The sequence below is a fragment of the Neopelma chrysocephalum genome, unplaced genomic scaffold, assembly GCF_003984885.1.
Source record: "Neopelma chrysocephalum unplaced genomic scaffold, ASM398488v2 Primary Assembly neopelma1_62, whole genome shotgun sequence".
Taxonomy (NCBI): Eukaryota; Metazoa; Chordata; class Aves; order Passeriformes; family Pipridae; genus Neopelma; species Neopelma chrysocephalum.
The window spans coordinates 2071617-2085597 of NW_020897719.1; the positions used below are offsets into that span (position 1 = coordinate 2071617).

At 39.9% G+C, this 13981-nt stretch overlaps 1 protein-coding gene across 3 annotated transcripts in view; it reads left to right on the top strand.

The window, feature by feature from the left end:
* LRIG3 (leucine rich repeats and immunoglobulin like domains 3) overlaps positions 1–4765 on the top strand; it is a 44442-nt gene extending 39677 nt beyond the window's left edge. For all 3 annotated transcript variants that reach the window (XM_027682257.1, XM_027682258.1, XM_027682259.1), the window contains exon 19: positions 526–4765. In XM_027682257.1, coding sequence (XP_027538058.1) covers positions 526–770 — 245 coding nt within the window. In that variant the 3' untranslated portion in view covers positions 771–4765. The remainder of the gene's footprint in view (positions 1–525) is intronic.
* The last annotated feature ends 9216 nt before the right edge of the window (positions 4766–13981 follow it).

The window sequence follows — 13981 nt, forward strand, 5'->3', positions numbered from 1 at the left end:
AAGATTTCTTTAGCATTTGGTTTGCACTGTGGGACGATGTTGCATAATGCAATACAGTTCAGGGGTTAAAATTTTTTTAAAAACCTGTTTTATTTTTTCTGAACTGCATGGCAGATTGTATGTACCATTCGTTCACTGAAGAACAAAACAGGGAGACTGCTGTGACCTTTGCATTGGAAAGTGTCTTGTGTTTGCAGTTTGATCTGTGTTCCCACCTCCCCCCTCACCACCCTCTCCAAATTAAAATGGGTATGGAAGTAGTCATGAAAACAATAGAAAGAAAGTTGTGGGTGGCTATACAACTGCTTTGGAAATGTTTTTAATGTCTCAGGTGGCAGAGTCTTGCTTTATGCTTGTGATCACATTGATGTTTTCTTTTAAGGGATAAAACAACAGTGAAGTAAAATTTCACTTTGGTGAACTTTTTCTGTCAATCTTTGGCTTGCATTCCAACATGCAGCCCTTGGTGAGGCACAAAACTGTTAGCATCGGTATTTCTGTACTCACTCTTTTACTGTCTTTCAGGAACATTTGGAAAGCCTTTATGGAGGCCTCAGCTGGACACTCTTTCAAGTTGTAGGCAGCCAGCAAATTGCCAACTGAAAACCTCCCGTAATAATCATCATGCCTCACTGGACTTTGATACAGAGGCAGATGAAGAGGGAAAGGAAAGGACAGATTCTAGAGGAGAAAATAGCTTTTATACTTGCAAACAGTCATTTGAAAACTTTAGGACTTCTACTTTCCAATCCTGTAATTTGGATACATAGCTCTTTTTGGACTTGCTATTGATTTCTGGAACCAAAGAAATACTTTGACATATTACTACCTCAGTATGAAACTTTATTTAAAAAGGGATAAGGAAAAGAAGAAGGAAAGAAAGAAACCACATGATGCTATGAATTCTGAAGAAAACAATGTATTTTTATTCCAATAAAGTATAATTGCCAAAGTGCTCTACGTTTGTTGTACTGAGAAAACATTCCTTATAAAAATACTATATTTGTAATTATTTTATAGCTTTTTTAATGCAAATATATTTTGTAAATTAATGGTGTAAATAATACAGCATATGTATTTCTATGTCAGACTTCATTTTATTGAAATGAGCAGTAAGCATTCTAATTTTGTACTGTTACTTGTACCTTTTTACAAATGGAAACTCCATGCTGTTTGCAGGTATCATGCATCTTATTTGCACATTACTTTTAATAAAATCTGCTGCTGTGTGGTCTCTGACCCACATTAGTGTATGAAGAATGAACAGTGTGAATTACATTTCTAGACAGTGTTTTCTGATGCATGTTTGCACCTTTGTTTGACCTAAACTCGTACCTTTAGATTTACTGTGTAAAATATGTTCATCTTCAAAGAGTTGGTGTGGTCCTGCCATGGCTACTGGAAAAGTGGCTTGAAGCTATTTCAACCAAAATAAGTATGCAAGTCTTTTCCACTTAGCGAATTTCCACTGGGTGCACACGCTCCCAGTTTTCATGCACACAAGCCTGTAGTACCACCAGTTTTTCCATGCCTGTGTCGTAGTGTGCATGCATCTGTTGGAGGATATACACAGTAGATGCACAAATTCATATCACGCTATTTAGTAGAAGAAGAAAAAAGGCACTGTATATCTGCCTGGTAACACTGCTCTTTTCTGAGTGTTAATGTTCAGTGTTTGCCAAATATGCAGTGCGTGCCTGAGTCTTTGCTTTCCCATACCCTTTCTCCCTCCTTTTTTGCTTCTACAACCACTCCATGCCCAACATGAGAAGGTAATCCAAGTACAAGATAATGTTTACTTTGGTTTAATTTGTGCTTCTGTTCCTTACTTGCCTGCTCTTCTCTGGTTATAGATGAGATCTGTGCTTTATTTAATTGCTCAGTCAAGTTGAGCAATTGTGAATTCTTGCTGGATTATATTTGCAGTAATGAACACAATATCTTCAACTCTAAGAAGTTGGAGAAAGAGCATTGCTTATTATAACATAGTAACTGAACCAAGTGAAAACACTCTATTTTGGTCTTCTTTGTACAGATACCTACTACTTTAAAAATCTGTGAATCTTGTCATCACTGCATTAGAACAGTGAGATTCCAAAGTGGTTAGTACTATAGGAGATTGGCTTCTTAAATCTGCCTGCTTTGAAGGTGCAAACTTACATGGTTGCCAGATATCTTCTTTTAAACTAAATTAAATGCAGCTGTTAAAGTAGGCCATCACAGGCATCATGGCTAAAGCTCAAGCAAATATTTCATTGCCTGGTGTAGCAGACTAAGGGCTTTTAGTTGTAGCCAGAAACCTGGTACCCAGATTGCAATGCAATTTCCCTTTACTTTAGGCACCAGTATTAGAGACAGGAAGTTAATCCATCCTTAGTCGCTGGTGGTCTAAGCGTACAGAATGAATTTTGCATGCTTTAGTTGATCATATTGCCAGATTTTTTGACTTACTGTTAATTTGTCTTCATTGCTGCCAGATGTGCTGATGTGCTGACAGACATTGATATGGGTGTTTGATTATAATTAAGCGCATTTGAAAGAGATTAATTTTTCATGAGTTAAACAAAACCTATAAGTCAATAAGGTAAGAAATCTTAAATTATATTCACTCAATAACTCTCCTTTTGCTCCCCCTCGCCCCCCCCCCAGTGACCCCTTTTTTAGGGAGAGAAGAGCTGGGGGCTGTAATAACCTCCTGTTTGTAACCAAACATTGCCTTCTTGACATATTAAAAAGCACCAAAGTTATAAACGGTAAGTACATTTTTAATTCCAGAGTTAATGTTTATCCTTAATAACTCCATCATAAAAAACAAGCCTTAAATTTATTTTCTGTAGTGGGGGAGGGTTGAGAACAATGGCAATGCCATTTATTACTTTTTCATCTTCCTTGAAAAGATCCTAATCTTCCAAAGACTTGGATCTCTGTACCTGAATAAATGTTCAGGGTCAATGAATTTTAAATGCTTTCTATCAAATTTCATTTAGCAACCTATACATACAAATGACCTAAACTTTTATTTGATGCCTTAAGTACCCAGAAATGGAAGTGAAAGCTCCAAAGTCCTTTTTTCTGCCAGCCAGTTTTTGTGTTTAATTAATGGATTGTGCTTAAATAGAGTGGTAATCTGTAAATTTCAAGATAGTTGCAATATCTTAGTAGTTCTTTTAAGGCTACTGATGTAACCAAACAGCTGTTTTAAAGACTTGCAAGTTCACTTGCCTTTGTTCTCTTTTTCTTTTTTTCCCCCCTTTCTTTTTCCCCTCTGAAGATGCAGATGTTAGGGAGTTGGGAGTTGGATGTTTACACAGCTGAAAGCTAAATTTTAAGTTGATGTGATGGGAAAATAAATTGCAACCAACAGTAAGTAAATCTTATACTGCATCTCAGAGTCTTAGAATGAGAAACAAGTGTTGCTGAATGACAGACATTTTGTAGTTTCATGACCAGCAGCAGTTGAAATCTTGTCATGGACTCAAAACTTATAGAATGTTCTTTAAGCAGTATGCTCTTAATGCTTAACACAACAGAATGTTTTGCTTGTTGAACTCATGCAAGCAACTGCTGAGGTATAGTTTCTGCAAGCCCTGAATAATAACTTTAAAAATTTTAGATAGAGTTACTCATTTACCAGAATCTCTCTGGAGCAAGCATTTCCAAACAGTAACCTAAATGGTGTGCATAAGATAACACTGGTGGATACCTGTATACTGGAGGCTGTTACTATTTCAAATACAGAACCTTACAGAGTGCTACAGTATTTCAGCACCAAATGCTTTAATTTAAAGTTCTTTAAGTAACTGTAAATGGATCTTGACAAACGGCAAAGAGCTCAAGGTTTCTGCCAGAGAATATTGCCACTTTTCCAACCGAGGACTCATTAGTCACCAAACATTTCAGTTTCGGGGATCTCTTGAACACTTAAGCCTTATTCCTTGAACTGCTTCAAAGAAGCTTAAAACTAAGAGGTAGATTTGCGCTGCAAAAATTTGTGTTCTGCCAGCCTTACAGGCCAGGACCCTAATTGGGGATTGTGTTGCTTTTTGAATATAAATATAAGCAGAAATTGTACTAGCTACTTGCAAGACTTCTTGTTGCAGATGTGATACATCTCAGAGAATTACACTTTCTCAGGTTTTTGCCTTTTTTTCTCACTTTGTGTATTGCTTTGTCCTAGAAAACGTGACTGACTGCTTGGATGTCACTTTACCAGCCTTATGTAATTATTTTATTAAGAAAATAAGGGGAGAAAAGAGCCTCAGCCTGTCTAGTGAAGGGAAGAAACCAATGTATAACAAGATGCTGTTTTTGTATTTAACCATTTTACTCCAATGAAGAACTTACTAGATACCTTCCTTTATTATATTTCAGGGAAGCGTTACAGCAGGGGATAAAAGCAATAGTATCTTTGCTCACCAATGTGTGGCAAAAGGTGCTTCTCATGGTTGTTGTGCTAAAGTATTTAGGGGTCAGTAGTTTCACTGAAATAATATATGTGCACACCCTATCACTTACCAAAAGGCACACGTGGCCTCTCCTGTTTCCCAGGCTGCTTTTTTCTCAGCTCAATACTGCTCCCATGTCCTCAGGGGACCTTTGATAACCTATACTATTCTACTTCCAGTTTCTCTGCTTGTCCTATTACTGTGGTGTCAGGCTAGGACAAATGAATTCAGTTTACAGAGTATAGTGCAGTTGCAGGCAGTAAGGAGTGGTTGGATGCTAGAAGAGAGGAGAGGAATTGTGGGAAGACAGGCTAGCCACAGCATTAGGAAGATTTTGGTACAAATGTGCATAATTGAGGAGGCAGAAATAAAATATTTACAATAAGATACGTGCATTCTTGTCCTCTTTACAATGCTTTTTGTGTATTTAATTCCACTCATCCTCTGTGCTTTAAAATGCCAAAAGCAGCTGTGCACCAAAAGGCACATCATCTGGAGAGTTCCACCTTACTGCATCTAAAATCTCCTTTTCTGTAGGCTAGAAACAAGATCCATTTGTTATTCTGTGTTTGTGTTCAAGTCTAAATATTGCTGGTGCAATGCATAGTTTCCCAGAGTCATGGGGTCCACTGTGTCAGAATGTGTGTGATCAGTGTGACTCAAGAATGCCATGGGACAGCAGGACCTGGGAGTGAAGGTGATAGCATTTAACTTTACTGCTTGTAAAACAAATTTAGGCTTTGTGACTTGAGCTCAGGATTTTATTTCCCACACAACAGAGAACAGAACCATAAATTACTCTAGATTAGGAACTACTGATAGCACTTCCGCCTGATCCATTTCCCTCAGCACTCAACAAGACGTTTTGTATTATTCCCATTCAGTTTGGCTGTTGAGTGTGGGCTGTTTGCCAGCAAGTGTAGTGCAGGAGTTTGCAATCTGAGCACCTCTATATACTATGTTCTGAAATGAACGGTGACTAATTTTAAACCCTGTGAATTTCAAATATGGCACTGGAAATTATATAATACCCTCTCATTTGCCATAGCAATGTTCAGCCTGCTTATTTCCGGGACTTCCTTTGTAGATGTGCATGGGGAAGCTATGATTTGTGATTTGGGTCTGCTGCTGGATTATCAAAATCCAGGTATTGATTACAGAGCCATTTGAAATAACTTCTTGATCAGTGAGTCTTCAACTTCTTTTATGGCTAAATGATGAAAAACCACATCTGTTCCTATCCAGTTAAAGAAACTACCTTTGACACTCTTCCTGGTGTTCAGCCTACTTATTTTAGAAATAACTGAAAAAAAGACTGTAATGGAGGAATTGACATTGATGTCCTTGGGTTTTGTTTATGCTTCCATTTTGCTTTGCTATAACATGGAGAATTCAGGGCTCCAGCCTCTGTTCAAATGGTGAGGTTTCATACTGAATTTCATAAATGTGCCAGTACTGGACAGCCCTATCTAATTCTGTCCTGCTGCTAACATGCTGGCACACCATGATAGGGAAGTAGGCAGAGCTACTGTAAGGCAGAACTACAGAGATACCATAAAGTGAATGCAGGGGAGGAAGGCTGGAGTTCCTGTAATATCTTAGGGGGGTTTTGAATAATCCCCTTGTTCCAAGGGAATAACTTTTGCAAGTTTTAACATGTACTCCTCATAATGCAGTTCAATAAGCTTATCAAGGAGTTAGAGCTGCCACACTATTAGACCTTGAATGGGGCAACTGTGCATTTTCTGCAGGACACAGAGTATCTTGGGGGTTTGGAATTGCTTTTCAATCTCATTGTGATTCTAAACTCTTAGAAGTAACCAGAAAGACACAGTCCTTCATTTGGCATCTGGAGGTCCCTTGTGACCTGCATTACAGCATACAGAAAAATTTTGCAGACTATTGACTAACCAGAGAGCTCACACAAAAAGATATTTGATCCACTGGTACCGTATAATAATTGTTAACACTTCTCCAGATGAGGCTTTTGTTCTATGGATTTTTAATAGCTGTGGCTGACTAGCACAGCAATGAAGAAGCTACTGTTTGAGTAAGTGGTAGAAGACATATATAATCAAGCCAGCTCTTATAACTGAAACTAGCCCCTCTCCTAGCTTGACATAAACTGTATTTGTTCTGCTACCTGCTGCAGGTCGTTACACCAGCAGCATTAAGAAAGCATCAGTGCTACAGCAGCCAGCTGCCCATAGCAGGGCTTCTGCCACAAACTGATCGGATTCTGTATTAGTGTAAAGTTCTTTCTCTATTAACCTTCCCTTAGGAAAGGGGAAACACGGCCTCCATCGTAATTAGCTTACACAGCCTTCCATGTAAGCCAAAGAATGGAAAGTGTCAGGGGTGCTCGCAGCGGCATCATAGGTATTTGCTGTTAGCAGGGAAAAGTTAATCTGCTCTCAGATTTTGGCGAGGGCACAAAAACCTATGTCTAAAAATGTACTTAGAATGAATTAAATTTCACACAACTGTGACCACAGTAGGTAAAGTAGTAAAATGGTGGTGATGACGGAAAATATGACTAATCATAAAGTTGCATTAACAATGAATAAAATTATCTTTTAACATAAACTGAGGTTCTTAAGTGCCTTATTTTAAAAATGTGTTTGTTTATTGCTCTGTAGCTTGTAACAACTGTGTTATTTCACCTACCAGGACACTCCAACAGTTTTGTCTGAAATAGCATTTTCACTCAAAGTAGGGGGGTTTTAAAAAAAAAGAGAAGATGAAATCAAAAAACGACTCTGAGACACTGAGTCACTGCACTTGTTTTACTAAGTGGCTTGAATCAGAACGTGGAAAAAAAATCTGAAAAATAAAAATGCTTTGAATTTTCACTTTGAAATGACCTGTCTCAAAATTTTTTTTTTTTTTTTTTTTTTGGTTTTCCCTTTTCCATTCAGAACTGGAATATAGACTGCAGAGCTCTTTGGGTTATCAGGGCAGCACAGACCAGGCACACAGCTGGAGAGGGTAGAACTCTTGCTTGTTCTCTCCCTGCTGCACATCCCTTTTCCCAAATCCATTTGATCTGAGTTTGGCAGGTCCCTGTGGATTGATTCTCACTGCTGCCAGAGCATGTTTCTTTTCTTGATTTTTTCTTAGAAGTACTGACTCAACAAGTTTCTATAATCATAAAGAGTCAGGCTCTGTATTTTTCTGTATGATTAGAAATGTTCTGTTTTCTGTACACTTTGAGAACTGTAGGAAGCTGATCCCTACACTTTCTGTGTAACCCAAGGTGGATTCTGAACAAGCACTGAGCAACCTCTCAGACTTGCTGCTGTGCATGCTGTTGGCATGGGAGCTGCAGCGACAGCCTTGCTCTCCAGGTGCCTCCCAGCCCAGGGATGCCTTGCTCCAGCAGATCTCAAGCAGCACCTCAGATTAAGGAGCTGTGTGAGCAAGACCCAAATCATCTCTCTTGTTAAACTCATCATGGCTAGGCTTCGTGAACGAAGATTTGAGAAGGATTCTATCCACGCTTGCTACAAGCACGCTGATGGCTAAAAAGGCCAATGTGAGATAGACAAGTCCAGTTGCAAAAGGCACAGCAGAATGTCTCCTTAGTTGGTATTGGCAAGACGCAGTTCTTTTTGCGTTGTCTTTTCTCCTCAAGAATAATTTTGCATATGTTCTCAAAAGAAGCAGCAGCCTATTAAACTGAAGTGCAAATAAAAGGCTGCAGCTCCTTCATGGAGCTATCTTTCAAACAAGGCAGCTGCAGAAACTTCTTAGAGTCTATAATGTTTTATCGATGACATTTACTTTTAGAAAAACCAACAACTTAAACAACACTGTATTGCTGGAAAATGGAAGTCATATTCAGCATTCCCAAATGTCATCAGCTATCTTTCTTGCTTTCTTCAACATCTTGCTGTCTTGCAAAGAAATTGTTTGATAAGCAAACTGAAAAGCAAGTTATTGTAGGTGCAGAGGCTAAGGAAAGGGATCTGGGAAAGACATTCCTGCCTCTTTCCTCTGCCAAACCTTTCCAGCTCTTCAATACTGTTGGACCTCTTTTCTCCTCACAAAACATTCTTAAATGGAGAAGTAGGGATTTATTCATATAGCTCATAGCAATTACAAGGTAACTATTATATAAATTTGGTGGGATTTTTTCCTTTTTTTTTTTAATGGGGTCTTTCACAAAGGAGTTTTGAGCATATGTTGGCTTCCTGCTCAAGCGTCATATATTCCTTAGAGAAAAAAAAAGAAAAGGGTCTGCTTTTTTTAAGGCCAAGTGTTTTATACAGCTAAGTTAAGACACGCCTGAAAAGGCTGTGGTTATTCTCCTCTCTGAGCTTATTTCTTATTTTCTGCCCTCCTGTTTGTACCATTTAGCACAGACACTTTAAACATGCTGTTTATTTCTGTGTTTTCTGGTTGTGTATCTCCTACCACCATTAGTTTCTTTGGAACACTGAATTCAAAAGTGGACATTTCTTTCCTCCTCTTCCTCAAATATTCTTGCAGATGTTGCTGTAAGTCAATTGTGGGGCTCACACAGCATTTGGCTGCCTGACAAATGTGCCATAATAACGCAGCTCAGTAAAATGTGGAATTTCTGAGGTACTGCTTGTAACTTTCTCAGTGCTGTTGTAAATTCCCATCCGTGTTAGCACAGGTGGAAACACAATCATAAATAACTTGTGCGTGTGTGTGTGCGCCTGTGTGCACGTGTGTGAGTTGAGGGTGGGTAGTAGGGGTTGCATGTACTTATTCTTTTTAAAGCATAGGCGGTTCCCCTAGGTGGTTCACCGCTTCCATGATTTAATTCAGCTACTTGAAGCAAATTAAAAAAAGAAATACCCTCATTTAAATCAAATTAATCTTGCTAACACAATTTTAGAGAGAGAATGTGTGCACACAAATTGAAGCAAGGAGGCTGTGGTGGCTGTAGGTAGGAGCCAGCCATAGGAAGCCACGACAAGCTTAACAGCAGCCCTTTAGGTAATGATGATAGAGCCATTTCAGGAACCCACCATGAGCTTCTGCTTCTGAGAGGTCTAAGCTGAGCTGCTCTTTGTCTTCAAGAGAAATCAGCAGTGAACTGGAGTGCTGTGCTGATAGTTTGCAGTGCTGGGTAGGGATGGGAATGTGCATTGTCCCAAGATCTCAACAAATTAGGAGACCTCTACAAATTAAAGGCCTGGGCAATCAGCAACCAAATGAAGTTCAATACGAGAAAGTGCTGGATTCTGCACTCTGGGTGGGGCAACCCCAGATGTTCGTACAGACTGGGGAATGAGATGCTGGAAAGCAGTGCCATGAAAGGGGACCTGGGGGTCCTGATCAATGGCAAGTTGAACATGAGTCAGCAGTGCCCTGGCAGCCAGGAGGGCCAACCGTGTCCTGGGGGGCATCAGGCAAAGCATCACCAGCTGGTCGAGGGAGGGGATTGTCCTGCTCTGCTCTGCACTGGTGTGGCCTCACCTTGAATGTTGTGTGCAATTTTGGGCACTGCAATATAAGAAAGGAACGGGCATTGATCTCTTCTCTGTGGTGACTAGTGACAGGACCAGAACCCAAGGGAATCCCTGAAGTTGTGTTAGGGGAGGTTTAGGTTGGATATGACAAAAAGGATCTTACCCAGAGGGTGGCTGGGCACTGGAACAGGCTCCTGTTATAAGTTATAATCTGAGAGGGGAATTTTTCTTCCCCCTGCACCTCACTGTAAGAAAGACAAAGTCCGAATGGAAAAAAGTCAATTAGCCGTACAAAAGAATCTAGCTGGCCAAGCTGCATTCCTACCGAATGGCCCATCAGAGGCTGGGGGGAGAGGGGAGGAGTTTTGGGAGGGGGTGGCTGGCTCTTCTCAGAGCGGAGAGATCAGACTGCTGAGTTCTCTCCCTGGGACAGAGACAGGGTCTGTGTTCGGTGCATTTGGAGAAAAAGCCTGGAAGCCGGGCTTTTCTGGCTTCTTGTCCTGGTGAAGCCGGATCACTGGTCTCGGCTGGCTTTGCACACTGCCCCGTGACTCCAGCTGGAGCCTACTGTGTTTTCATCGGAGAGCTCTGTGCTCACTGAGGGAGAGAGAAGAGGAGCCTTGAGACACCGTCATCTGGGAACAACAGTGAGTTCCGTTGGGGGTGCTTTCCTTTCCCCCTTTCTTCCACTGGGGGAAGTGTCCCCCATTTTCTTTTTTTTGCTTCTCCCGCGATCCGAGACCACCCCTCAGACGCCCTCCCCGTGTGGTGACCGCCAGAGCCCAACAGCACCCCCTGCAGGTCAACACAGGGTACTGCAGGTTCTGCACCTCCAGCAATCCAACAGCGCCCCCTGCAGGCCACGATTAGGACTGCGCTAAAGGACAGAGAAGTATTCATTCAGATTTTTTGTTGGTTTTTTTTTTCTTTTCTTTTGTTTGAAGGGGACTTTTTGGGTACAGGACTATTGCCTAGGGTTTTTTTGTGTTCTGTTACTGTTCTTGCCAGCATACATATATCTTTTAATAAAGGGTTGTTATTTCTTCTGTTTTTCCACACTTCCTTGATTAAAGCCCCTTAATTTTGAATTCACAATTACTGAAAGAGAGGAGTTTGGTTTGTCTCATAGCTCATCCTCTTTAGCAAACTTTCCAGTCTCTTCAGACTGAGACAGTCCCCAGGGAAGTGGTCACAGAATCAAGCCTGAGAGAGTTCAAGAAGCATTTGGACAATACTCTCAGGCACATGGTGTCTAGATTCTTCAGGCAGGGCTAAGAGTTGGACTCGATGATCCTTCTGGGTCTTACTCTGCTCTACACTGGTACAGCCTCATCTTGAATATTGTGTGCAGTTTTGGGGACCACGATACAAGAAAGTTATTAAGATGTTAGAGAGTGTCCAAAGGAGGGCAACGAAGATGGTTTCTGTGATCTTTTTCTGTTTCCTTTTGTGATCAATTCCGAGAGGCAAGATGTTTGGATATGTTTAGGAATTCAGCTAATCCTACTGCATGGTCCGTGCTGACAAGGCAGCCCCCATCCAGCCTGCCTGGCTGTGTCAATCATACTGCCTCCTTGGTGGGAACTAACTTTTCACCTGAACACGTGCTGAGCCTGGAAAGGAGTTAGATCATCCTTTCCCCAAAAATAAGTAATTTCTGTCTGTTCCCTTTGAATCCATGAGTGTAAGAATACTCAGGAGTTGTTACACAATAGCTGAAGGCAAAACATTTGGAGGAATCTTAGAATGTAGTGAGCTGTTCATCTGAACTACCTGGGAGGAAAGCCAGGAAGAAAATCTGAGAACACTGATTTTAGAAGTATTGCCTCTTCTTACATTGAATGGTAAGAAGTATAACTACTTAACAACCAAATAATAAGCTCACCATAGAAACCTCTTTTTAAGCTATTATTTCAATCATCACAATGGAAACATGATTTTAATACCAACTTACACTACATAATAATATATACAGAGCACAGGTATGGTGACTAATGAGCTGCAGACAAAGCTAGTGTTAAAAGAATATTTTCACAGTTACAGACTTTAAAATCAGGTGTTTCTAAAGGTAAAAATGAGTATTTGGCCTTGTCAATGTCTTCATGTACATTCTGTCTTTAGCTACTTGGAAACAAAAAATTTCCTAAATCTGGTCATGTATGTATATTGTGTTTTCACGTCTTATATTTCAGATACAGTCCACCCACTAAATGCAACAAGATTTTCAACAGATAAAGATTATTAAAATTTTAAATCTGTGGAATAAATCAAGTATCTTAATTGAAAAACTAAACAGAAAGTATTTGGTTTTTCCCCCTGGTTTATCATTATTAGTGTTTATAGCAGCATTTACCAAAAAGAGCATGTTTAAACTTAGGTGCTCTCATCTATCAAAGTATTTGATTTTAGGAAAAATTTGTAATTATATTCTCAACAGACTTCAAAATCTGCCTACTTATAAAAATTATTACCCTGCGTGTTGCAAAACGGCATACTTAAAAACTAGATACTGTATAACTTAAAACAGAATTATCCAAAAGGTGATAAAAAATAGTGTAATTTCCCTTAAGTGGTGAAGTGGTGGCTCCTTGTTACTGCTGCTGTTCTCTGGGCTCTTTTTTATGTCAGTGCTGAGAAGCCACACAAGACTAGCTTCCACCTGGTGAGATTTCTGCCTTGAACCTCAAGCTTTCACAGAAAAGTCAAGGGCTAAAGTATGAATGTGATGTCGTGGGGTGGCTTGTTTGTTTTTTTTTTAGGAGCTTAGGGTGGAAAGAGTCAATAGATGTAGAGGAGAACAAATATAGGAAAAATGACAAAAGGACTTTTCTCTTTTCTTCCTGAACTCTTGTTGAAGAAAAAGAGAAATTTCATCTAATGTAAATTTATTATTTCATCCTAAAAAAAATAGTTAAGTTATTACCTATATATATATGTAAATAAACCTTGCAAGTATTTTCCTCTTCCCCCAATGCTGAGTAGCTGTGTTTTGTCAGAAAACCCTCTCACACTGAAGCAAATTGTGGGAGGGGGACTCGAACTTGGAAATTGGATTTTTGAGGGGTCTCAAACCACCACATTGCTTGAATTATAAACTTCATGTGGGAATGGTTACCTTGCAGCTATGCTCAGATATTTATGAAATACCTCTCTCTGTCTGTGTCCTGACATGAAGACCAAGCAGGAGAAGCAGGTTATTCTTTGAAAGGTTCATTCCTTCAGTAAGCAGAGACAGCCCCACAGCTGTCTGCAGAGCTTTCCCCAGTGACAGGTTATTTCACCCCTCAAGTCCAGCTTTGGGCACCAGATGCTTATTTTTTTCCTGTGATTCCTCACACTCCTCGCTATTTCACAAATAGGGCAGGTGGCTTTGCTCTGCAGCTGCAGGATGAATCTGCATTAGCTCAATAGGTACTTACTTCTAACTTCACTTTTGGTTTGACTTTTGCTTTTGTGTATTTGCTGAAGGATTTTGCCCTTATGTATTGTGCAGCCAGCATCATCTAAAGAGAATTAGTTTTCTTACAACAGAATGCTTAGTTCCCCATGAATACTTCCTTAATGGAAAAGGTTGTTCAAACCCCTCATCAGCTGAGCACAAAAGCACCTAGAGATAGAAGAAAATGTACAAATTAAAAAGAAAATTTAAGTCTTTTACTTTTTTAATGCATCCTATCGTTCTTGAAACACTTGGCAAGAGTGCTTTAAGGGTAGCATCGTCATCCATGCCTTGAAGAGACTGGCTGAGCTCATGGCCTAGACAGGCCTTTGGAAATGCCTGTGTTTCTCTAATGGCAATGAAATGTACTTATGGCAGAGATCTAGGAAAACATCTTGGTTAGCAAGAATCACTTCTGGGCTTTTGCTTTGCATTGCTCTTCTCACACATGATGAAGAGACTATCACTAACAAATATTCAAACATATATTCATGTATGAGATTCTAACAGCTAGGATTTCACTATTATAGTAGGTGAAGTGAAGAAGAGCTTGTTTAAGCACCCAAATGTGAAAACAGGCACAATTTTTGTCACACACCCCCCAAAGACCTAATATATTCAGTCTGATTATGAATCCTGAGAGGTGAGGGTAA